Source organism: Loxodonta africana, chromosome 4 (genome assembly GCF_030014295.1).
Source record: "Loxodonta africana isolate mLoxAfr1 chromosome 4, mLoxAfr1.hap2, whole genome shotgun sequence".
In the NCBI taxonomy this organism is placed as follows: Eukaryota; Metazoa; Chordata; class Mammalia; order Proboscidea; family Elephantidae; genus Loxodonta; species Loxodonta africana.
Window position 1 is genome coordinate 81,094,188 of NC_087345.1, and position 25,536 is coordinate 81,119,723.

The 25,536-nt window shown below is 48.4% G+C and overlaps 2 protein-coding genes and 1 non-coding gene across 10 annotated transcripts in view; 2 read left to right on the forward strand and 1 right to left on the reverse strand.

The window, feature by feature from the left end:
- The window catches only part of RNF41 (ring finger protein 41), a 32,947-nt gene extending 31,107 nt beyond the window's left edge, over positions 1 to 1,840 (forward strand). For all 3 annotated transcript variants that reach the window (XM_023557530.2, XM_010597962.3, XM_064284069.1), the window contains exon 7: positions 1 to 1,840. This exon is cut by the window's left edge and continues 7,368 nt beyond it. The gene's annotated coding sequence lies outside the window, so the exon portion shown is untranslated.
- Positions 1,841 to 2,981: 1,141 nt separating this feature from the next.
- TRNAS-CGA (transfer RNA serine (anticodon CGA)) lies at positions 2,982 to 3,063 on the reverse strand. Its single transcript has one exon. It is a non-coding gene; the product is annotated as a tRNA-Ser (tRNA).
- Positions 3,064 to 3,916: 853 nt separating this feature from the next.
- On the forward strand, positions 3,917 to 25,328 carry SMARCC2 (SWI/SNF related, matrix associated, actin dependent regulator of chromatin subfamily c member 2). 6 transcript variants are annotated; one of them, XM_064284072.1, is made up of 29 exons: positions 3,917 to 4,067; positions 6,171 to 6,290; positions 6,914 to 6,999; positions 7,464 to 7,545; positions 7,642 to 7,734; positions 8,350 to 8,419; positions 8,672 to 8,741; positions 9,632 to 9,707; positions 9,837 to 9,968; positions 10,074 to 10,189; positions 10,565 to 10,689; positions 11,917 to 11,976; positions 12,115 to 12,152; positions 12,427 to 12,557; positions 12,868 to 12,939; positions 16,907 to 17,020; positions 17,725 to 17,878; positions 18,546 to 18,638; positions 18,873 to 18,992; positions 19,087 to 19,149; positions 19,513 to 19,771; positions 20,009 to 20,170; positions 20,441 to 20,505; positions 20,740 to 20,830; positions 20,953 to 21,119; positions 21,634 to 21,768; positions 22,209 to 22,590; positions 22,891 to 23,316; positions 23,921 to 25,328. In XM_064284072.1, exons 1-29 carry the CDS (start codon positions 3,957 to 3,959, stop codon positions 23,995 to 23,997), a joined length of 3,690 nt encoding a protein of 1,229 aa, XP_064140142.1. In that variant the 5' UTR covers positions 3,917 to 3,956; the 3' UTR covers positions 23,998 to 25,328. The 6 variants fall into 6 exon arrangements, with proteins under 6 accessions (XP_064140142.1, XP_064140140.1, XP_064140141.1 ...); XM_064284070.1 differs by having other exon boundaries at positions 3,918 to 4,067; positions 20,740 to 20,875; XM_064284071.1 differs by having other exon boundaries at positions 3,918 to 4,067; positions 18,876 to 18,992; positions 20,740 to 20,875.
- Positions 25,329 to 25,536: the final 208 nt, after the last annotated feature.

Sequence of the window (25,536 nt, forward strand, 5' to 3'; positions counted from 1 at the left end):
GGGTGAGATCATGCAACACAACGATACAGGGATAGAGGATTTGCTGGGGTGGAAGGGAAAGGGGGAAGGAGTCGTGGGTGGGCCAGGGGAATCATAAAAATTTAAAATTATCTATTGTATATGAAGGGAGAGGTGTTGGCCTCTAATCTCCAGAAGTTACAGAGGAAGTACATGAGAGTGAAAGGGAGAGTCTCCAAGTAACAACCTATGCCAGACTCTCCTTCCCCATCCAGATCCTCCATTTTGTAAGCCATGGATTCCTCCTTTCTCTCTGCACAACAGCATTATTGGTTGCCCTCTGCTGGTCAGTTTTGGTATTGGCTCTCCAGGTATTTAAATCTGAGTGCATGCACAAAAAGAGATTTGCTAGGAAGTAGAATACTGAGTTTATTACTACTACTGAGCCTATTAATTCACTCAGTACGTATTACATCATATCTATGTATAAGGCCATTTAGATGAGATACAAAGAAAATATAAAGCCTTCTCAAAAAGCTTATAATCTAGTCTGAGTCAAGATTAAAACATGTACACATAATTCTCAGTTCACTGTACTGTGGTGGCTTACATGCTGCTATAATGCTGTAAGCTATACCACTGGTATTTCAAATACTAGCAGGGTCACCCATGGTGGACAAGTTTCAGCAGAGCTTCCAGATTAAGACATTGGGAAGAAAGGTCTGGAAGTCTGCTGCTGAAAATTAGCCAATGAAAACCTCATGGATCACAACAGAACACTGTCCAACTCACTTGCTTTGGACATGTCATCATGAAGGATCAATTGCTAGAGGATGATGTTTGGTGAAGTCGTGAAATAGAGGGCCAACAAGGGTATAAGAGACCCTTGGTGAGATGGATTGGCACAACAGCTGCAAGGATGGATTCAAACATGCTGGCTGTTGTAAGGATGACACAGGACTGGGCAACATTTGTTCTGTTGCACATGGGGTCGCCATGAGTCGGAGGGGACAGCAACTAACAACAACAACATGTAACTACTGTAAAAAAATCCATTTATTCAACAGTTTTTTAATTGAATGGCTTATATGTGCCAGAGTTTATAGTCTACCGTTGCATTCCACCGGGGAAAAAAGACTTTAAATAATAGGGCATAGGATGTGATGAGCATAGGTAGTCCGGAGAACCAACATTTAAGTGGAGACTGAGTAGAAGGTGAGGATGAGAAAAAGCATTTCAGGCAGAGAACAGTGTGAACAAAGCCATGTACCAGGAACTTAAAGAATGCCAGTAGCCCTCACAATTATCCTTACTTCCAGATAAAGGCCCAGAGAGGTTAAGTATCTTGCTCTAGTAAGTGGTGGGCCCAGCCTACAAGCACTCTTAAGTGGACAGACCTGAGACATATTTAATCAAACCCAAAACCAAGTCCACTGCCATTGGGTTGGTTCCAACTCATAGCGACCCTATAAGGACAGGGTAGAACTGCCTCATGGAGTTTCCAAAGCTGTAAATCTTTATGGAAGCTGACTGCCACATCTTTCTCCCACAGAGCAGCTGGTGGGTTTGAACCACCAACCTTTTGGTTAACATCTGAGCCTTTAACCACTGCACCATGAGGGCGTCTGTTGAGAGATATTTAGAAAGTAGGATATACAGACTTCAGACAGAGCCCTGGTGGTGCAGTACTTAAGAACTAGGCTGCTAACCAAAAAGTCGGCAGTTCAAATCCACCAGGCACTCTCTGGAAACTGTGGGGCAGTTCTACTCTGTCCTATATGGTTCCTATGAGTCAGAATCGACTAGAGGAAAATGGGTTTGTTTTTTTGGTATGTCCATACGTATTTATTTTGCAGAGGTCTGTCAAGCGAGATGTCCTGCAGGCAACTCATTGCATGGTGGTGGTACCTGTTAAACCCATTGCCGTGGAGTTGATTCTGACTCATAGTTACCCTATAAGGACAGAGGAGAACTGCCCCCTTAGGAGTGCCTGGTGGATTCAGAACTGCTCACCTTTTGGTTAGCAGCTGTAGCACTTAACCACCACACCACCAGGGTTTCCTATGGTGGTGGTGGACTGATTACAGCTGGAGTGATCAGGAGTATCAGAGAGGAGGGGCTTAAAGAATGTGTAGGATTTTGGAAAGTGATCCTGGAAAGAACGGCATGAGCAAAGGTATGAAGGTGAGAGGCTCCGAAGTATAAACGTGTAGAAAGTTCTATGAATTATCCTTGAACGCCTTGCCTTGCGGAGACCCTTCCTAAAGATGATGCTGTTATGCAGGAAATAAACATATAAAAAGCACACCCTCAATGAGCTCTTTCCCACAATCAGAAATTAGGGGATAGGAACAGCAGGGTAAGGTGAGTGCAGGATGGTTAGAGATTTGAGAAGAGATTAATGCCCTCGCTTGGTTAATACACATTTAGAACAGTGCCTAGCACATACTGAGCACTCAATAAAAAGCAACAGTTATCTTCCAGCACCCTGGCTAGATCTGCAGTGTTTATGTTTCAATAGGCTACTCCCTCCTAGCCCTGTGATGCCTGAAGTACACTTCCTCAAGGAAATCTAAATGAAAGAATGCCCTGTTTCCTGGGTCCTCGGTGTAATCAGACCCACAACGCACAAGGTGTGATTTCTGGTCATGAAATTCAGAGATGCCCTCTTTTCCTGGAAATCCAGGTTTAACAATCATTACAAAATAGGCACTCACACACATTCCCAAACAAAACTGAAACAACCCTTCTTTATCCAAATCCTTTTTTATCCCCCCCCTCAGGAAAATGAAACGCTTTGCTAGCAAACCTGGTTATAGAATTCTGAAAGTGCCTTGCAGCCTAGCAGCCAACGCAGTTGTGCATAAATTTAGCTTCCCGTAAGCCCCCATCCCCCAAATCCAGGGGTGAAACCTTTCAGCTTCCTTTTTCGAGAGGGAAAGAGAAATGCAAGAAAGACATGTGCGGGGACTGGGGCTCCCTTAACATGTCGTGGGGGAAAAAAAAAAAAAAAAAAGCGCCGCCGTCACGAACAGGATTCGAACCTGTGCGGGGAAACCCCATTGGATTTCGAGTCCAACGCCTTAACCACTCGGCCACCGTGACTCCCAAAACCGCGCTCCGCCGTGCGCTTACAGAAGGGGTCCGCATTGCGACCGGGGAAGAACTGCAGTGAGAAGTGGGACCCCGACCCATCCACACACCCCCTATATCCCTCCGGCTCCTTACCTCTCCTCTCCGCCACTCAAAGGAAAAGGGTCGGTGGACGGGCTGATAAGGAAGGTCTCCCGCCTAGCGAAGAGTCAGGGTCTCAAGGAGCGCAAACCTGCTTAGGAGGCGATGGCGAGGCCTGAAGAGGAAGCGGTTGGAGGGAAGGGACTGGGCCCCCACGGTGGCGGCTAGGGGACTCCTCGGGCTAAGGAGTAAGAGAAAGGTCCCGGAACAAGGTGTTAGGGGTGAGAACCTCTGGAAGAGTTTAAAGGGGAGTTCCTGGGGATGGATGGAAGGAATGTATTGTGGAAAGGGGTTTGGAGTTCTTTGGGATTATGGACTCTGGGGTTACGGATGTGCAAGGAAGGAGAGGACAACTCCAGGCTGGGATTCCTCAGGCGACGTCCTAGAAGTAGGTTAGAGACGTACCCCATCCCTCGAGCTGAGGCAAAAGAGAGAAAGGGCTTCGCGTCAGGTAAGGGGCGTTTTCAGGAGAGTGGACGACCCCTCCAGGAAGCAGCCGCTTCCCAGGAGGCCCCCGACGCTGCTGCCGCCGCCGCCGCTGCCGCCGGGGAGGCCGCCGGGTCTGGCCCGGCGCAGAGCCTCTCCGCCGCCGCCGCGCCCGGCCGGCCGGCAGGGGGCGCTGCGCGGGCCGGGGCCGGCCCAGGCGGCGGGAGGCGGCGGCCGCGGCGGCGGGAGGCGGCGGGAGGCGGGCGGAGGAGGAGGCGGAGGAGGCGGGAGCTGAGCTGAGCGGGGCGGACGGCGGCGGCGGGCCCGAGCCCGAGAAGATGGCGGTGCGGAAGAAGGACGGCGGCCCCAACGTGAAGTACTACGAGGCCGCGGACACCGTGACCCAGTTCGACAACGTGCGGCTCTGGCTCGGCAAGAACTACAAGAAGGTACGCGGCCCGGACAGGCAGGGCCGCGCGGGAGCCGGGGGCGGGACAAAGGCGCTGCGACCCCGCAGTCCCCCGGGCTCCTGCCCACCCTCCTGCCGCCCCCGGCCCCTCCCCCGCGACCTCCGAGCAGCTCAGCGCGCCCTCCGCCCCGCCCGGCGCCCCGCGCCCCTCCCCCAGCCCATTTTACCCCCACCCCCAGCCTCGGATTCCAGCCCCCGCCCCTACTGCTGCGCCCTCTACCCCTTGTTTTTCTCTGCTGCCCCGGCGGGCCCCGGTGCAAGCAGACCACCCGCTCTTAAGCCACCGGCTTCCCGCTTTTCTGGGAGAGAGGCCCGGGGGGAGGGGGAGGGGGCGGACGGGGCACCCAGTGGGCGCCCCCCTAACGCGCCCGCCACAGTGCCGGCCAGAGCTCCCCACGGAGCCAGGTACCAGGAGGGCTGAGGCCTCCCTGGTGCTTTGTGTGTGTTCAGAGATGATGAAAGCAGGAGCGTGAACAGCCACAGAGCAGGCCCCTGGCTGATCATCGGCCTGAAATAAGGCCCCCATCTGGGGATCACCTGTCTCCACCGCTCATCCCCCAGCCTCCATCTAAGAGGCACCAAAACCTCTTTGGGAACCAGGGTATAGGAGTTTCTAGGGAGCGGCCTCTAAAACCATTCCTTGGCTTCACAGTGAAGGCATCCAGCATCTAGCCTTGCATTGCCATGGGTTTGGAGTTCAGAGGCTAGGACAAGCCTTATAACTAGCCTCCCACCATCAACCCCATGAGTGAAGATAATAAAGTAGTGAACAAAGGACTCAAGAAGCCTTACCTGTCCTGTTAGCAAACCTTTTCCTAGTGTCTTCTTTGTCTTTGGGCCTGGTAAAAGGAACGTTTACATATAGGGTGTTTCGCTGGAGATGGTCTTTGCCTCCTGTCTTTCCCATTACCCCCAATTAGGGCTCTCTTTCTACTTTCCAGCTCTTCCTGTCCAGCCTTGCAGCCTGTCAGAAGTGTGATGGGTAGACTTCCCCTCTGATCCTGGCTATGAGTCTGGCCCTGTTCTCAGGGTCTCCCTGGGTGTCGGAATTCTGACAAACAGCTGCTGGGTCTGTTTGTGGCCTGTCTGCACCTCAGTGTGAGGCTCTGGTTCCCAGGCTTCTACCTTTGACCTTTTGGAAGAAAGATCAGGCTAGGAGCTTTTAGTCTGTGGCCCTGGGGGAATTGACAGTCTGTGACCTGGTTCAGCTTTCATGCTCTTAGCTCTTTGTTATTTACCTTTTCCTTCACTGATCTCTTTACACCTCCTACTGAGAGGAGCTCTAGTCTCTGTGCTTAGGGTTCAGGAAACAAGGGTCAAAAGGTAAGAGAAAGTTAACCTCTGGATCGGCTTCAACTAGGACAGAAACGCTAGGATGCTAGACAGTGTAGTATGGAAATGTTTAAGTAGTCCCACGTTTGTTTTTGTCAGATATATTTTCCTCAGAAAGGAAAGATACCGTCTTGGTGTTCCCCACCAGGCAAGTGCTGGTCCTTCCCATCAAGAAGGGCCTACACCAAGCCTCGAAGACATTTGTGCCCAGTTCCTATTACAATCAAAACATACAAGCTTTTTCTCAGTCTTCTTGCCCTACCTCACTTCCTTGTGTCTTTCTCATTAGGCTAATTTTAGGGGGGAGCCTTGACCTTCCACAAAATCCCTCCAAGAAATAACACTGTGGTCATGTTTAGTGAGCCCTGTAGGCATTGCTTCCATGGCCTGAGCTCCATAAACCTTCAGTTATTTTACAACCCTCTGTGTTGTTGGCTGGAAATCAGGTGCCACGATAACAGGGTCCTGCAAATCATATTTCAGGATATAGCTGAGGGAAGAGTAGGAAGCTTCCTTCACTCCCAGCACCCAACACTGGCAATCTGTGCTGGTGGCAGCAGAATTTCATCTTCCTGGTTTGGGATGTCCAGGGCCTCCTTTCTGCTGTTTTCTTTACCGAGACTAGACATCTGGCGAGGAGAGCACTATTTTCTCAGCTCCAGATGCTTCCAGAGCACCTGTGGAAGAATCTGGGAGATGGTGGACCTTTTATCTAAGGTCATTTTCCTTTTCTTTCCTTCTCTTTCCTCAGTATATACAAGCTGAACCACCCACCAACAAGTCTCTGTCTAGCCTGGTTGTACAGTTGCTACAATTTCAGGAAGAAGTTTTTGGCAAACATGTCAGCAATGCACCACTCACTAAACTGCCGGTGAGTGCAAAACCAAGGGGGCAAATCCTCCAAACTGGAGAGGGGGTTGTATCTTTTGCATATTTGTAAATTTCTGGATTTTTGAGATCTGGGTAATTTACTGCCATACCTGCCCCTAGTTAGGGTATTACTGGCTTGACCTAGTCCCCAAGTTACCATTCCCTTTGTCTTAATAATACTTTGGGCAACAGGTTATCTCAGAGCATCTTGGCTCAATCCACGAAACCCTCATGGCATGGCTAAAAGTGTATGAGGTTTGGATTTGCACAGGCTGGTGTTCAGATCCTGGCTCTGCCACTTGATGTCTTAGTGGTCTTGGGCAAGCCACTTAACCTTTCTGAGTCTTGGTTTCTTCATCTCCAGATGAGAGTAATAATAGCTACCTTGTAGGGTTTCTGTAATGGTCAGTGAGGTAACCTAGTGAAGTGTTTGGCACAAGATGGTGCTTTGTGAATATTGGGTTCTTTCCCTTCCCTCTTCCAAGCCACATGATACAATGGTTAAAGAATTCCAGTTTTGAGAAGGAGATCAGTCCAGCATGGGGTAGAAGGAAAGGATTGTTAGGTGATAAGAGAATTTAGGATGTAACTCTCACATACTTCTTCCCTGTCTCAATTTTATAGATCAAATGTTTCCTAGATTTCAAAGCAGGAGGTTCCCTGTGCCACATACTTGCAGCTGCCTACAAATTCAAGAGTGACCAGGGATGGTGAGATGCCTTCTCTATGCTTCTTCCATCTAGTTTAGAGGGAATCCGCCTTTATAATTCTCTGGGGCCTTTTGGGGGCTGGGAAGGCATAGGCAAAAATTCTTGTGAGTCTCTCACTTTGCTAGGTCAGTATGCCTGAGTTAGAAGGTCAGAAAAATGGCTGAGAATCAGAGGCAAAATAGTCTCCAAGAGTGAGTGAGTATATGTGTGTGTGTGTATGTGTGTGTGTCAGTGTGTATATTGTAGAGGGAAAGAAATTCTTAGGTTGGCATCTCAGTTTTTCTTTGTCCTTTTGGACTAAGCACAGGGTGATTCAAGGAGTTGAGCTCAGTGAACCCCAGATCCCAGGTCATATTGGCAAAAGCAAGATCACCTCCCAGTTTCCCATGTTAAGAAGTTGTATACTCAAACCTCGTCCCCAAACCTGAGCTATACCACTCACTAGATTATTGCCCCTTTACAAGGCGGCGTTACGATTTCCAGAATCCATCACGCATGGACCGCAACGTGGAGATGTTCATGACCATTGAGAAGTCCTTGGTACAGGTAATAGTCAAGAACACTCCGCATCTCTCTTCCTTCCCTCATGTGAGAAACACCCTTTCCCCATAATCTCTTCCCTTCTGTTTCTCCTCTCCACAGAATAACTGCCTGTCTCGACCTAACATTTTTCTGTGCCCAGAAATTGAGCCCAAACTGCTAGGGAAATTAAAGGACATTATCAAGAGACACCAGGTGAGTAGGTGGATCAGGGGAGATCTCATAAGCTCCATGACTTTCTCCCTGGCATATTCCACACCAAAAAGCAGCCCTGAAGTACCATGTTTTCTACTGCAGAGGTAGCCGTACCTACCTGGAGAAAGAATAGAGTTAAAGCCCTGAGTCTCTCTCTCTCCATCTGTTTTTCCCATTTCCCAGTCTTGACAGGTTTGGATCACTGTTGTTAGAGATTGCCCTGTCCTGGGGAAGAAAACATCCGCTTCCACTGAGCTGAAGGCCTGATTCTAGATAAATGAAATCCTTGCTCTTTGGAGCTTAGTAATAAACAAGCAGATGTCATGGATAGGGGACATACAGCCCACTTTAAATTTCCCATGTGTAGATTATCTATTCAGAGGATTATCTAGCAGTTTTTTAATTTTTTGACTTCTCCCCATTATTAGCACAGTCCAGCAGTTAACCTCTGCCGCTCTGGTGGTGTGTGCTTAGAAATGCAAACTATCTTAAATACCATCCTAAGCAAAATATGATAAGGAAAGCAGGTCTGTGGTTAAATCTTATTTTGATGTATTTACACCGTGGGTAATTTAAAGGGGACCATATTTACATGTTTCTCCCTGTGCCATCCAGGGAACAGTCACTGAGGATAAGAACAATGCCTCTCATGTTGTGTATCCCGTCCCAGGGAACCTAGAAGAAGGTGAGACCTGAGTTGTCCTGGCCACTGCACTGGTTTGATGGCTTGGACCGGGAGGTGGAGGACAGCTCAGATCACCACACAGGGTCTGGGCTTCTCTCTTCTTTCAACCCTGAATCCTCCTACACTCTTAAGTTCCCATTACTGGGTATCCTGCTGTAACAGGGAAGTGCTTAGGGCTTTTGTTCAGCATTATTTTCTGTGTATCCTTTTAGCTTATACCTCTCCCTTCTCCCTCTCTGTCTCTATCTCCAGAGGAATGGGTACGACCAGTCATGAAGAGGGATAAGCAGGTTCTTCTGCATTGGGGCTACTATCCTGACAGGTGAGGATGGGTTCCTGGTGCAGGTGTAAGTACATGAGCCTGGCCCCAAAGCCCCAGAACATCTACCAGAGCAAGAAGGGGCTCTCTCAGGGTTATTTTTAGGCCAGTTAATTTGTTCTCCCCTGCCAGCAATTATGTGAACCCTCTGTCTTGGGGGAGATTTGGACCTGGTGGACTATGCTTGGTCTAAAAGGATTGGGGCTTTATGTGTGAAATGGTTATCCCGACATAATTTGTGATAAGTAAATGTTAAAAACAATCTAAATGTCTAATAGTAGGAAAACGTTTCAGCAAATCTGTTTATAATCAGTGGACTATTATGCAGCCTTTAAAATGGTATTTGTGAAATAACACGAACGAGTTATAGATTATTAAGTACAAAAAGGATGTAAAACAATATCTAGTGTGATTATAATTATGTAAAAACAAAATTGCTCAAAAGAATTACTGGGAAAAATATATATTGAATGCCAAGAGTTGTGTTAGGACACTGAGCTTCTGTTAAGGGTGATGGAAAAATTCAGAAACAGTTAAGGGTGGTGGTTGAACAACGTGATGAACGTAATATCACTGAACTGTAACACGTGAAGGTTGTTGAAATGGCAAATGCTTTATTACCTATATATTTCTCACAATCTAAGAAAAGAAAAAAAAAGCAGTTGTGTTAGGGTGATGAGAGATAATTCGTTTCTTTGTCTGTTTTTAAAATTTTTGTTATGTGCTTTTATTACTTTATAATGAAAAGAATCCCAATATTATTAGGGGGAAAAATTATACTACAAAACAACCCAACAACCCAATACTTTAAGTAACTGGAAAAGATAAAAGGTCTGCACTTTTCTACAACTGCATCCCATTGATTCTGCTTCACGACTTATTTCCCATGGCAGTTATGACACATGGATCCCAGCTAGTGAAATTGAAGCCTCTGTGGAGGATGCCCCAACTCCTGAGAAACCTAGGAAGGTGAGCTTTTCTTGTCCCCCTGCCCAAGAATTACAACAGGACTGACCACACTTGGGAGGTAAAGCGGAGTTCCTGTGCCCTTGGGCTGTGGCTTCTAGGCTCCTCTCCAGCACTGCCTCTGTGCTTCAGGTTCATGCCAAGTGGATCCTGGACACAGACACCTTCAATGAGTGGATGAATGAGGAAGACTATGAAGTAAATGATGACAAAAACCCTGTCTCCCGCCGAAAGAAGATTTCAGCCAAGACACTGACAGATGAGGTGAAAATCCCTCTCCTTTCTTCCTCCGGCCCTTAGCCTAAGTTTCAGGACAAGTCTTTGCTGGGAATTGTTGGCTGACATTTGTCCCAATTCTCTGGGCTACAGGTGAACAGCCCAGATTCAGATCGACGGGACAAGAAGGGGGGCAACTATAAGAAGAGGAAGCGCTCCCCCTCTCCTTCACCTACACCAGAAGCTAAGAAGAAAAATGCTAAGAAAGGGTATACCAGCCTCTAACCTGCCCCCACCTTCATCCTTCTCTCCACACCATGTTGAAGGAAGGAAGGACAGACCCTTCCCATAACACCCAGCCCTGACGTGGGGATGCCATAATACAGCAGGTGTGCTGAGAGGAGGTTGAGAAGCCTTCTTCCGGGGCCTAACTGTTAGTTCTGTTTCAGCCACCAGTAAACTCAGACAGAGTTTAATCTCCAAATGAAAAGCCTTTGCCACTTCCCATTACTTTGTAGCTACTGGTTTCTGTTTATGCTCAACCCCACTCTTGGGATTCTCTCTCATTCCCTGGCCTTGAACCTCAAGTTCCAGGACTCCTTGTCCAAGGATGACTGGGTCCTTTTTCACTCTCTCTTTCCCAGCCCTTCAACACCTTATACCAAGTCAAAGCGTGGCCACAGAGAAGAGGAGCAAGAAGACTTGACAAAGGACATGGATGAGCCTTCACCAGTCCCCAACGTAGAAGAGGTGACATTGCCCAAAACAGGTACGGGCCAGGGCAGGCTCCTGGGACCCACTCCCACTCCCTGTCTTGCCCCCGCTGTGCCAAACCTCCTGACTGGGCTGATTTCTCAACCCAGCTCCAGATCTAGAGGCCTTTTCCCTTAAATTCAACTGGTTATGGAAATTATTTTCATTACCATGAAATTCTCTAATTTCATGTCCATAGCTGAATTGTGGACTATGCTTTGCACCTGACAGTAGTTGTCTCTAAACTTGTTTTGATTATGTACACCCATCGGTAAAATATATTTGAGCACAAATTATACACATGTACTATTTTACCAGGCCCCTGGGTTGTGCAAATGATTTGCACTCAACTACAAACCTGAAGCTTGGTGGTTTGAACCCACCCAGTGGTACTATGGAAGAAACGCCTGGTGATCTGCTTTCATAAAGATTACAGCCCAGAAAACCCTATGGAGCAGTTCTGCTCTGTAACACATGGGGTCACTATGAGTCAGAATTGACTTGATGGCAGTGAGTTTTTGGTAATATTGTATCACTGTATTAGGAACATTGTAAAACATTTGCAAACAGAAAAATTTAAAGGATGAGATTAAAAAACAGAGTTCTGATATTGTCTTCCTGTATTCCAGTGGCTAATCTTTTGTTTCTTATGTGAGCACTCCACTTTGGAGACCATCGTTCCTCAACTCTGGTTTGCCATCTGTATCCCATAGACTAGCCGCAAGTGGCCCAGCGTATATTTCAGGGGTGGGGCTGGGGTGCTGCTGAAAGGGAGGGGTCTGGGCATCAGTCAGAGCAGCTCTGCTCTCTATCCATGTTTTCTCCTGAGCTTTCATCTACAAACTCATTTAAGGACAGTGTTCCTCTGTTTTAAAAAATGTTGAAGATCTACTGCTTCTCTACAGAGTGATTTGGTCAGAGCCAGTCTTAGTCCATTAAGTGCTTACAGACATGTAGATGGAGATAAGGGCCTATGAAAGACAAAAATGATTAATGAATGTACATACAGAAGTAAGATGCTTGCTTATAGGGAAAAAGTTAAGCAAAGTTTTTGTTGGAGAAGGGGAGAAAGTAGCAAGTGAGTTTCAAGCCCTGCAGTGAATGTGACTGGAGGAAGTTATTACATTTTATTATCAGATGGAGAAAATTTGTGGGAAGTAGATTTCTCTAGAGTTTTTAACAGTGAAGAGGTGAGGCTTGATTTAGGAAGAATTTGTCTCATAAAGTAACTCTCTTCTGGCAGTCAACACGAAGAAGGACTCGGAGTCAGCCCCAGTCAAAGGAGGCACCATGACTGACCTGGGTAAGATGGGGAGCCTCTTGAGTGAGGTGGTCAGAGCCTAGCGCAGAGGAGAGCTCAGCTGTCTCCTTTTCACTTCTAATGGGGCTTTTCAGTAGGATTCTCCCTCTGCAGCCTCACATCTTACTGTTTCTCTTTCAGATGAACAGGAGGATGAAAGCATGGAGACCACGGGCAAGGTGGAGCCAGTTTAGAGAGGCCCTACCTCTCTATGTGATTCTGATTTGTGATCATAAAGTTTCTTCTGCCCAGAATCTTCCACTGCTCAGACTTTTCTCACCCTAGACTAATTCTAGTTGTCCAAAACTCCGACTCTTTCAGAACCCTGGGGCCCATAACTGTTCATTCCCTTCACCCATCTTCGGTGTCCACGTTCCTGGGGTGTGGGAGGAATAGAGGGTGGCTGGGGGGAAAGTGGGGATGCTGAGCGGCCAGCAGCCTCCATACTCATAGGATGAGGACGAGAACAGTACGGGGAACAAAGGGGAGCAGACCAAGAATCCGGACCTGCATGAGGACAACGTGACTGAACAGACACACCACATCATCATCCCCAGCTATGCTGCCTGGTTTGACTACAATAGGTATTGACACGCCACCTCCTCACTGAATCCCATTTCCCCAGCTTCCGGGGTCATCGCATTCCTCCTCCTCCCTCCAAATAAGTTATTTCTTCTTCAGCCACATAGAGACCACGGTGCCCTTCAATTTTAGATGAGCTCCTGGTCCCTTTTTGAGTCTTACAGGTCTGGTGGGAAGTTCTCCCCAAGTGTCTAGTCCCTTTCTACAGTCTCCAGCTGGCTGCCCACCTCACCTTCCAGGCTGTTCTTCCTTTTGGGACTCACATTCCTCCACCAGCGCCTTCTACTGAATCTACTCTGGCTTCTTTTGCAGCGTTCATGCTATTGAGCGGAGGGCTCTCCCTGAGTTCTTTAACGGCAAGAACAAGTCCAAGACTCCAGAGATGTAAGGAAATCTCAGATCATGATTCTTTTTCTTCCTCCTGTCCCATTCGCCCTTCCTAATTCAGCAACATTCAGTTTAACATACATTTCTTGAGTTCCTTCCGTGAGCCAGGCACTATTCTAGAGCCAGATGCCATGCTAGGCTTACAAAGACATGATCTCTGCCCTTAGCCAGCCCCAGCCCAGTACTTTGACCACAGTAGCATGACCTCTGGGATCTACTCAGAGGTGATATGAAGCATGCTTTTCTGCATAAAACAAGTACTTGCTCCCATGCCTCAGAGCCTTTCAACCTGTAGTTATTAATACTGTCTAAAATGCAAATATTCCTAGCACAAGTAATAGCTTTGACTATAATGTAAATGACTATTAATCAGCCTGGTCCCTGAGAGTATGTTTTGATAGAAAAATAAGTGAAGGCGCTATGAAGACCCTAAGTCCCCAAATTAAGGGATGGAGAGGGCTCTCTGGGAGAGGAGTATTATAGAAAATGCAGGCTTGGGACACAGAAGTCTTTATCTCCTTCAAGCTTTTGCCTTAGGCCAAACCTGCTAGATTTTGGATGAAAGTTGTTAATCTTCTATGGTTAGGGAAGCCAATATGATGAGTAGGTAGGTGAGTCTTAGTGCTGAGGCAAGGCTTCCTGGGAACAGAACTAGCTTTCTTCCCAGCTGTTCCCCAGCCCCCCTGCCCCCCACCACCCCCCATGTTTCTTCCCCTGTCATTTGGTATGGTTTCCTCCTCCTGTTTTATCTGGGGAAAGTAGTATGTGAAGAAGACTTGCTCTCCTCACAGAAAAAGGAAATAGTGACCAGGTGACATGGGTTCAACATGATACGCAGGCAGTGTTGAACACAAACTGTTGTACACTTTGAACTTTTGGTATAAAATAGTTAATGATGATAACTGCCTACATTTAATGAGAGCTTACTATTTACCTATGCGTCAGAGCCCTGGTGGTGCAGTGGTTAAAAGCTCAGCTGCTAGCCAAAAGGTTGGCAGTTCGAATCTACCAGCTGCTCCTTGGAAACCCTGTGGGGCAGTTCTAGTCTGTCCTCTGGAGACACTATGAGTCAGAATTGACTTGAAGGCAATGGGTTTGATTTTTTAACAGGTTTGGTTTTTAACGGGTTTTTTTCCTAAGTGTTAATGATTAGAGAATATCCATATATGCCTACAAGGAAGACAATTTAATACGACTATTATTCAAATTTATGCACCAACCACTAATGCCAAAGATGAAGAAATTGAAGAATTTTACCAATTTCTGCAGTCTGAAACTGATCAAACATGCAATCAAGATGCATTGGTAATTACTGGTGATTGGAATGCAAAAGTCAAAAACAAAGAAAGATCAGTAGTTGGAAAATATGCCCTTGGTGATAGAAATGATGCCAGAAATTGCATGATAGAATTTTGCAAGTCTCGAGTTGTAATATTGAAGGATTCTATGGGCAAAATATTGAATGACACAGGAAGCATCAAACGAAAATGGAAGGAATACACAGGGTCACTGTTCCAAAAAGAATTGGTCAGTGTTCAACCATTTTAGGAGGCAGCGTATGATAAAGAACCGATGGTAATGAAGGAAGAAGACCAAGCTGCCCTGAAGACACTGGAGAAAAACAAGGCTTCAGGAATTGACGGAATACCAATTGAGATATTTCAACAAAGGATGCAATGCTGGAAGTGCTCTTTCATCTATGCCAAGAAACTTGGAAGGCAGCTACCTGGCTAACCCAATGGAAGAGATCCATTTGTGCGCCCATTCCAAAGAAACATAATCCAGCAGAAAGCAGAAATTATCGAACAATATCATTAATATCACACACTAGTAAAATTTTGCTAAAGATAGCTGAAAAACTCTTGAAATAGTACATTGACAGGGACCTGCCAGAAACTCAACCCAGATTCAGAAGAGGTCATGGAATGAAGAATATCATTGCTGATGTCAGAGAATCTTGGCCGAAAGCAGAGAATACCAGAAAGAATGTTTACCTGTGTTTTATTGACTATGCAAAGGCATTTGATTGTGTGGATCATAACAAATTATGGATAACATTGCGAAGACTGGGAATTCCAGAACACTTAACTGTGCCTATGCAGAGCCTGTACATAGACCAGGAGGCAGTCATTCAGACACAGCAAGGGGATACTGCATGGTGTAAAATCAGGAAAGGTGTACGTCAGGGTTGTATCCTTTTACCATACTTGTTCAATCTGAATGCTGAGTAAATAATCTGAGAAGCCAGACTATCTGAAGAAGGATGTGGCATCAGGATTGAAGGAAGATTCATTAACAACCTGCAGTATGCAAATGATACAACCTTGCTTGCTGTAAGCAAAGAGGACTTGAAGCACTTACTGATGAAGGTCAAAGATTACAGCCTGCAGCATGGATTACACCTCAGCATAAAGAAAACAAAGTCCTCACAACTGGACCAATAAACAACATCTTGATAAATGGGGAAAGTATTGAAGTTGTCAAGGATTTCTTTTTACTTGGATCCACAATCAACGCCCGTAGAAGCAGCAGTCAAGAAATCAAACGACGCATAGCACTGGGCAAATCTGCTGCAAAAGACTTCTTTAAAGTGTCAAAAAGCAAAGATGGCACTTTCAGCACTAAGGTGTGTCTGACCCAAGCCGTGGTGGTATTTTTATTAGCCTCATATGCATGCGAAAGCTGGACAGTGAATAAGGGAGATCGAAAAAGGACTGGCACCTTTGAATTATGGTGCTGGTGAAGAATATTGAGTGTGCCATGGACTGCCAGAAGAACAAACAAATCTGACTTGAAGAAGTACAGTGAGAATACTCCTTAGAAGCGAGGATGGCAAGATTTCATCTCACATACTTTGGACATGTTATTAGGAGGGACCAGTCCTTGGAGAAGGACATCATGCTTGGCACAGTAGAGGGTCAGTGAAAAAAGAGGAAGACCCTCAACGAGATGGATTGACACAGTGGCTGCAACAGTGGGCTCAAACATAACAATTGTGAGGGGGGCACCTGATAGTAACAACATCTTAAGTGTCCTGCATATATTGACTAATCTTTACATCAACCTTAGAGGTAGGTACTGTTATCATTGCCAGTTTACAGATTAGGAGACTGAGGCTTAGAGGGGTTAAGTCACTTGCTGAAGGTTACACAGCTAGCAAGTAGTTAGACAGGATCTGAACCATTTAGTCCGGCTCATGCTCTCAGTCTTTCTACTATACAACATAATAGCTCCCATCTTTTTCAGCTCCTACAATATGCCAGGCATGGTGCTAGTACTTTACAGACCTCTGATGAAGGTCAGAGATTACAGCCTTCAGTATGGATTACACCTCAACATAAAGAAAACAAAATCCTCACAACTGGACCAATAAACAACATCTTGATAAATGGGGGAAGTATTGAAGTTGTCAAGGGTTTCTTTTTACCTGGATCCACAATCAACGCCCACAGACGCAGCAGTTATTCTCAACAGACATTCCATCTTATAGATGAGAAAATTGAGGTTCAAAACATTTGGGTAACTTGGCCAAGACCATCATGGTAGAACTGGGATTTGAACTTAGATCCTTCACCTTCAAAACATATTTTTTCTACTGTGTCATGTTGAATAGTTCGATGCACAAGTAAGGATTTCACCTTTAATATCTGAGTTTGGAAATAAGAGCACCTTTTCTTACCCTTTGATTCCTTGTTCAAAAGTTGGCTGAGACATTCCCAAGTTCAGCCAAGGAGAGAATTCATGTAACTAAAACACCCCACCAAGGAAGATGTAAGAAATGTTTGAGTCCCTTGCATCTAACACATAGTAGGCACTCAGTGTTTATTTAGTTGAATGATCTACTTTTTTCTTTGTTTCTCAGGACAGGAGGTGTCATTAGCTCTTTTGTCTTTCTGTTTACTCTTTAGCCCTTGACAACATTTACTTTTCTTCCTCTTGTTCATGTCTCTCTCTTTCTTCTAAGCTACCTGGCCTATCGAAACTTCATGATTGACACTTACCGACTGAACCCCCAAGAATACCTCACCTCCACTGCCTGCCGCAGGAACCTGGCGGGTGATGTCTGTGCCATCATGAGGTGGGTCTTGTGGCTGAGGGCAAGGGGTATGTGAGTATGTCTGCCCACAGATGTCTCTTGGCAGAAGTAGAAATGTACAGAACCTAGGGAATGAGAAGAGAAAAAAGACTCTAGAGAAAGGCAAAGTACAGGTTTGGGTATGAGTGGCTTGAGGGAATGGCAGCGGCATTCTCTAAAGCGTGGAATAAAGGAGAAAGAGCAGATCAATAGTTGAAAGAAGGTTCTTGAATGGCACAGTTTGTGCTTGACTGCTAACCAAAAGGTTAGTGGATTGAATCCACCCAGCGGCACTGCAGAAGAAAGGCCTGGCAATCTATTTCCATAAGAATAAAGCCATTGAAAACCCTATGGAGCTCAGTTTTACTCTAAAACACTTGGGGTTGCCATGGATTGGAATCAGCTCAGTGGCAGTGGGTGTAGTTGAAAGATACTGGTTCAGTTTGACTAGATATTCAGGAAGAGAGATATTTAGTAGGTGGCTGAATATGGAGGGAGGTGCAGGCTAGAGATACAGTTTTGGGTGTCACTGGCATTTAGGAGGAGGGTGAACAATTGGAGTAGATGGAGTATTCCAGGGAGTAGAATCATTAGAGAAGAGGGTCAAGGAAAGGGGGAGCTTTATGCTCCCACTTCTACCCCCAGCCCTCCTCCTCACATACCTTTCTTGCTACCCTGGGTGACCCTGTTTCTGCTTCTCCTCACAGGGTCCATGCCTTCCTAGAACAGTGGGGTCTTATTAACTACCAGGTGGATGCTGAGAGCCGACCAACCCCAATGGGGCCTCCACCCACGTCTCACTTCCATGTCTTGGCGGACACACCATCAGGGCTGGTGCCTCTGCAGCCCAAGACCCCGCAGGTAGGGTGAGGGGCTGTGGGGACAGGGTGGGGTTGGTGTACAATTGGGCTTCTTTGGACTTTTCTTTTTTCTGGATTTTTAGGGGAATGGTTCAGGAGTTTTTTGAGACTTCTTCCTTTCCTTTGGGATGCACAGGGCCACAGGAGTCAGCTCGTGTGTTTAGCACCCTCTCTCAGCCTCTGTACCTAAGACTGCGAGGACTTGCTGAGACAGAAGGGCTGCTCCTTGTCCTCAAGGAGCAGGCAGTCTAATGTAGGGGATGGAGCAGATAGAGAAAAATGGCTTAAAATGAACTTGCATGACATTTTAACTTTGTCCTACATTTTTCATTTTTGCCTCATAATTATTATCGCCTACATTTTTTTTTCACTTCCATTTCATACATTACAAGAACTAAGAGGAGAAATGTTATGTGGCTTGCCCAAGGTCACGGAGAACCAAATCTAGGATTAGAACCTAGTGGTCCAGCTCCTAAGAGAACCTGTAAAAAATATGTGAATACAAATGGATATCATGCCAACTACTTATTAATTATTAAGGGTACATGGGACAGTGGCATGAGTGCCCCAGAGCTTGTGGGCCACCCAGCATTTGGTCTTGAGGCCTCCACAGCCTTGGCCTGGTCATTTCCTGCCCAGCCTCCATGACACCAAGCTCTGTCCCCCAGGGCCGCCAGGTTGATGCTGATACCAAGGCTGGGAGAAAGGGCAAAGAGCTGGATGACCTGGTGCCAGAGACGGCTAAGGGCAAGCCAGAGCTGGTAGGTGGGGTGTAGACCCCGCTGGGCTTCTTATTTGCCCCTTTATTGGGGGGCCCCTGCCCGGGGAAGAAGAGACATAAGAGCAGAGGAGCTACAGCAGTAAGGGAGGAAGTCCCCCTGAGGGGTATCCTTGGCTTTGGGAAGGAAGCTCCTTCTGTCTGTTTTCTCTTTCTGTCTGCTTCTAGCTCCCTGTGGTTACTTGTACTCACCTCTTTCTTTCCCTTCCACACATAGCAGACCTCTGCTTCCCAACAAATGCTCAACTTTCCTGATAAAGGCAAAGAGAAACCAGCAGACATGCAGAACTTTGGGCTGCGCACTGACATGTACACCAAGAAGAATGTTCCCTCTAAGGTATGGCGATGTGGGCTGACTTCAGAGGCTGGAGAGCCTGTGCTCCTCAGAGATCATCGGCTCCTCACGCCTGACCCACCTGTTTCTCCTGCAGAGCAAGGCTGCAGCCAGTGCCACTCGCGAGTGGACAGAACAGGAAACCCTGCTACTCTTGGAGGTAATTGGGGCAAGGAAAGGAGAGTTCTACGAAAACAGAAGTGGCCAGGGTGCCATCCACACTTGTGAGTGGCGAGAGCATGTGGAGTCTGGAATGAGCAGAGCATGACATTGCAGGCCATCTCTGCCTTCCCAGTGCCCATTGCACCTTGCCTCAGGGAGCAGCTCCAGGTTGGGGATTTGGGCCATTTCAATATCTCCGTATCCTTTCTTATGCTACTTGGAGAGTCCCCTTGAGCCAGGCAGAGTACACAAATACCAAAACACAGAGCTTTGATGCCAGCTGCTCTAGTGGAGTAGGGGGTGTTGACCTTCCAGGACAGTGGCTAAGTAAGCAGAGTTGTGTCTCCATCACTACCACCAGGCACTGGAAATGTACAAAGACGACTGGAACAAAGTATCAGAGCACGTGGGAAGCCGCACGCAGGACGAGTGCATCTTGCATTTTCTTCGTCTTCCCATTGAAGACCCGTACCTGGAGGACTCAGAGGCCTCCCTGGGGCCCCTGGCCTACCAGCCCATCCCCTTCAGTCAGTCGGGCAACCCTGTCATGAGCACTGTGGCCTTCCTGGCCTCTGTTGTTGATCCTCGAGTCGCCTCTGCTGCCGCGAAGTCAGCCCTAGGTAACGTGAAGGGGTCCTGGCCTTCTTGGTTTGCATTTGAAGGGCTGGTTACTCAGACCTTGAAATCCCCTCAAGTTTGGCTGCCCCAGTAGCCTTGTCTGTTGCTGGCCTCGGCTGAGGCACCTGTCCAGCTCCATGCTGGTCTTAGATGAAGAGATGGGCTTGTGAGACTTTCTCAGGGAGAGCCAGAACTGCCTACCTGCCCTGCTCCCAGCTCATCCCTCCTGGGTCTTGCAGAGGAGTTCTCCAAGATGAAGGAAGAGGTGCCCACAGCCCTGGTGGAGGCCCATGTTCGCAAAGTGGAAGAAGCAGCCAAAGTGACAGGCAAGGCAGACCCAGCCTTTGGTCTGGAAAGCAGTGGCATTGCAGGAACCACCTCAGATGAGCCTGAGCGGATTGGTAAGGCCGGGCAAGTTCCCAGAATTTTTCTCCTTTCACCAAGAACCAGAGCCATCTGGCTACCTATACCATCCCTGCCTCCAGCTGGCATCAGAGCACAATGTGGATGGGCAGGATTGGTAATGTTTTTATTTCCCACAGGAATAGGAACTGTGGCTCCCTACTGGTCCTCTCACTAGGATTTTGACTGGTAGAAGGGACTGTTGGATAAGTGCAATACAGACAGACTCTGTATCAGCCATTTCCCATTTCTTTTTCCCATGGGCCCAGAGGAGAGCGGGACTGACGAGGCACGGGCGGAGGGCCAGGCCACAGATGAGAAGAAGGAGTCCAAGGTACAGAGGGATTGACTTTGGGCTGGGAGGGTGGAGGGGCCAGGTGTGGACCAGTGACAGAGGAGTTGTATAAATCCGCTTAGGCAGGCAAGAGCAGGGCTCAGATGGGGTCTGTCTCCTGGAGCCAGGTCACCTCTCAAGGAGAGAAGATTCCATTCCCAGTCTGGGTCCTGGTGTGATAATTAGCCACCCTAGCCCTTGATAGTCTCTACTTTTCTTTCACTGGGACTTTAGGAACCCCGAGAAGGAGGAGGGTCTGCAGAGGAAGAAGCAAAGGAGAAGACTAGTGAGGCTCCCAAGAAGGATGAAGAGAAAGGGAAAGAAGGTGATAGTGAGAAGGAGTCAGAGAAGAGTGATGGGGATCCAGTAGGTGAGCCTGTGAGGGTGGGAGGTGGGGTACAGGAAGAAGTGAAGCTCTCTGGCTAACTCAACCCTTTTCTGGCCCAGTGGATGCCGAGAAGGAGAAGGAGGCAAAGGAAGGGCAGGAGGAAGTGCTTAAGGAAGTAGTGGAGTCAGAGGGTGACAGGAAGACAAAAGTGGAGCGGGACATTGGTGAGGGCAACCTCTCCACCGCTGCAGCCGCTGCCCTAGCTGCCGCAGCCGTCAAGGCCAAGGTAAGGGCCACGACCAGGAGACCCAAGGGAAGCAGGTACCCCACTTCATGCAGGGGATCCTTCTTTGCTCCTCTCTTAAATAATGCTAACCTGTGTCCTTTTTATTCTTACCCTGAGAGGGAGACTTGGTCACCAGTTCTCTAAGCTTTTTTAATCTTTTACCATCGGATCTGTTTCTGGCTCTCTAGTTTTATTCGACTTTGTCTTATCCTTTGCCACGTTTTCTCTTTCTTAATATTTTTTTTCCCATATAATTTATTTTTGTTGTTAGAAATATACGCAGCAGTACATTGTATATCAACAATTTCTACATGTATAATTTGGTTATGTCGATTACATTCTTTTGAGTTTCTTTATGTTCTTTTAAAAGTATCAAGCCTGTACTACTCTCTGGGTTGTGACCACAGCAAGTTCTTTCTTAAAACCTGCCAGCCTCCACCCTGCCTTTCTCTCCCTGGGAACGTCTTCAGCTGGGTCCTCCCGCTGACGTGCCGCACCATCCCTCCGTCCCTAGCACTTGGCAGCTGTAGAGGAGAGGAAGATCAAATCTCTGGTGGCCCTGCTGGTGGAGACCCAGATGAAAAAGTTGGAGATCAAACTTCGGCATTTTGAGGAGCTGGAGACGATCATGGACCGGGAGCGCGAAGCAGTGAGTATATAAGTCCTGAGAGATCACAGAAGAAAGGCCAAAGCTCAGAGGCTAGTGAATTGGTCAGGGCTGGCTTCCTAAGAAAGGTGAGTCTTTAGCCCATTTTGAAGGAATTAAAGAACATAAACTGACGAGAGGAGTTGGAAGGTTTTCCAAATCAAGGTAACAGCAAGTTCAAAGCTTTGGGACTGAAATGAGCAAGGGCTAACCACCAGTTTGACTCCACTGCCATGAGAAACCCGTGTACATAGCCAAGGGAAATTAAGGCCGGGGAATTCATGAGGGTCAGGGGGTGGAGGACAGAGGAGCCCAAGATTTGATGTGGGGAACCACTGGAATGAGAGGCTGGGTGTGCCTGAGAAGGCAAAGCAGGGACAAGGTGTTTGCTTGCCTTTGGGTCTTCTGAACACCAAGTAACAGCACTCAATTGGCACTGGCAGCTGGAGTATCAGAGGCAGCAGCTCCTAGCCGACAGACAAGCCTTCCACATGGAGCAGCTGAAGTATGCAGAGATGAGGGCCCGGCAGCAGCACTTCCAACAGATGCACCAACAACAGCAGCAGCCACCTCCCACCCTGCCCCCAGGGTCCCAGCCTATCCCACCCACAGGGGCCGCTGGACCACCCTCGGTCCATGGCTTGGCTGTGGCTCCAGCCTCTGTGGCCCCTGCTCCTGCTGGCAGTGGGGCCCCTCCTGGAAGCATGGGCCCCTCTGAACAGATTGGGCAGGCGGGGCCAACTGCAGGGCCACAGCAGCAGCAGCCAGCTGGAGCCCCCCAGCCTGGGGCAGTCCCATCAGGGGTACCCCCCCCTGGACCCCATGGTAAGTAGATGGGTTCCAGAACTCTTGCTGACAAGCTAAATGTTGTAGTTCCCCGAGAAGGGGGTATGTGATGGGAACTGGAGACAAGGATCCGCCTCAGTTTCTACGGATAGACTCACTTCTGTTATGTGCCTGACCAGCAGGGATCCCTCCCCAAGCCCAGACTTTTGGGATTTTGTTCCAAGGATTTGCCTTATTCTAGTGTTAGGAAAGGGGAAGGTGGCTGGATTATCCTTGCTATGTGAGTTGGTAAGCTAGATTTTAAACGTCTAACCTTCTCACTCTCCTCTTTGTTCCCAGGCCCCTCACCGTTCCCCAACCAACAAACTCCTCCCTCAATGATGCCAGGGGCAGTGCCAGGCAGCGGGCACCCAGGCGTGGCGGGTAATGCTCCTTTGGGTTTGCCTTTCGGCATGCCGCCTCCTCCTCCTCCTGCTCCATCCATCATCCCATTTGGTAGCCTAGCCGACTCTGTCAGTATTAACCTTCCCCCTCCTCCTAACCTGCATGGGCATCACCATCATCTCCCATTCGCCCCGGGCACTCTCCCCCCACCTAACCTGCCTGTGTCCATGGCGAACCCTCTACATCCTAACCTGCCGGCGACCACCACCATGCCATCCTCCTTGCCTCTCGGGCCGGGGCTCGGATCCGCCGCAGCCCAGAGCCCTGCCATTGTGGCAGCTGTTCAGGGCAACCTCCTGCCCAGTGCCAGCCCACTGCCAGGTGAGAAGGGTCCAGAAGGGGAGAAGGGTATGAGGGAGAGGGGTCCACACAGAGGGATGGCGTGTAGGTGGGGAAGAGGTCAGGTACAGCCTCCACAGTCCTTTATGAACTCTGGTAAAATTAGAATACAGGAGGAAGGCCTCTCTGGCTATTCTCCGCTTCCTCCCAGCCTGGCAGCTGCCACCTCTGGGATGACGTTGGGCCTTTCACTGATGGGCCATGGAGGAGCCTGTGGCACAGAGCATCTCAGTTGTAAACCTGCAAAGTCGCTCCTTGCTTGCATGGTGATCGGCATCTCCTTGCTTGCTCCCATCACATTCAAATGCCTCATTTAGCAAGCTCAGCCATAAACCCTGCCTGCACTCCGCCTGGGTGTATCCTGTGCCTTTTTAGAGCGTTCCCTTGAAGGCAGGAGAGTGATTTCGGGTATATGGGTTTTTCCCAGTGTGAGCTGGAGGATGTTGGGAAGAGGAATTTGTATATCACGGGTACCTCTTTCATCTAGCCACCCATTGCACGCCATGCCCAGTTCTGTGTTGCCTGTGGTGGCCTGGATCCTTCTCCCCTGCTCACTGTAGCTGAGTCATCTTTCTCTTCTCCACAGACCCAGGCACCCCGCTGCCTCCAGACCCCACGGCCCCAAGCCCAGGCACAGTCACCCCTGTGCCACCTCCACAGTGAGGAGCCAGCCAGACATCTCTCTCCCCCTCCCCCATGGAGATCAAGGTTCCAGGAACAGCCCTCCCCCATCACTGGGACCCCTCCCCAGCCTGGAGAGTTCATCACTACGTAAGGAAAGCTCCTCCTGCCCCTCCACAGCCCCCACCAGGACTGTTGGTGCCTCAGAGGCATGTGTTTTTGTAAGGAAAGCTCCTCCTGCCCCTCCACAGCCCCCACCAGGACTGTTGGTGCCTCAGAGGCATGTGTTTTTGTAAGGAAAGCTCCTCCTGCCCCTCCACAGCCCCCACCAGGGCTGTTGGTGCCTCAGAGGCATGTGTTTTTATATCGGATTATCCAAGGACTTTTGTTGAAAAGCCGTTTCTAATGTCTGGAAGAGAACAGGATGGGAATGCTGCCCTCAAGGAAGGGCTGGGGAAGGGTACACTCCCCTCAAAAAACCTCTGCATTTTTTTGTGGCTGAACAATTAAAGCCTCTAAAAGGAAGTAGAGATTTTTAAAAAGCCACAGTTGGAGCTCCCTTCACCCACTAAAAAATAACTTACATCTTTTTGAGGGAGGGTGGCAATTCTAGGGAAGGGGAATTAAAGTCTGCGGAGAGCTCTGGGGGTAGACTAGGGTGCAGAAATCTGCCCCCCGAGCTCCTCCTTAGTGACTGTATCAGCTCCCCAACTCCCCTCACCTGCCTGCCCCCACTACTGCTCTGTCCTACTGCTTCCTCAGTGTTGCGGTTTTAGGTGCCCCCCCAGCTCAGCCAGCCATCTGATCTTTTTCCGAGTGTCAGTTTGTGTTTCTTTTTAAAAATCACCCGCTTAGTTGATTTGAGTGTACGTATTTGGTGGGGAGAATTATGGTAGATAAGGCGAAGAAAGGGCCCTAGGAGCTGTTCTTTTTTTCCTCCCCTGTGCTGTATCAGGGGTTCCTGGGAGACATGAAGAGGGGAGCCATGAAAAGATGACAAGTTTCTAAATCCTGAGATTTTCAAAAAGCACTTAAGCACCTCCTTCTTATGACTCAGTGTGCCACCCCACCCAACATCTTCCCTCTCCCACCAAGACCATCAGAACCTTGACTGGTAGCTAGGGGTTCCCTGGATGAGGGCACAGGGATTTGGGAGCAGTGGGGGAGGGGGACACCCAGCCTGGGGTAGCACCAGTCACATCCCCAGCTCGCGGTGCGACCCTGCTCCCCAGATTCCAGTGCCTCCCAGTCCCAGCTCTCCCCCTGTTCATCATTGATGTGAAGGCAGATGTGATTCCAGGCTCTACACCCCAGTTCTTCTTGGTCCCGCCCACCAGGCCCTTTGTTCTCATGTCCCAGTGTTTCTCTTCTTCTGCGTCTTGGCACCTTTCTTCTGTTCAAAGTTTTCTGTAAATTTTCTTTCCTTTTTTTTTTTTTTTTATAAATTAATTTGCTTTTAGTTCCATCTTGTGGATGCTGTGTTCTGTGAGCTGTGGCCATCAAGTGGGGGGTTGGGATGGGGGCAGCATTCCATGAGCCCTTCACAGGGGCACTCATCTGGACAGAGACGCTCTGCAGGCC

Bases quoted from the DNA above. Each gene is read 5' to 3' on its own strand.
- SMARCC2 (XM_064284070.1), top strand. From the start codon at position 3,957: ATGGCGGTGCGGAAGAAGGACGGCGGCCCCAACGTGAAGTACTACGAG. The intron at 11,977-12,114 runs GTAAGATGGGGA...TTTCTCTTTCAG, and splicing joins AGGCACCATGACTGACCTGG to ATGAACAGGAGGATGAAAGC. The intron at 18,993-19,086 runs GTATGGCGATGT...TTTCTCCTGCAG, and splicing joins AGAAGAATGTTCCCTCTAAG to AGCAAGGCTGCAGCCAGTGC.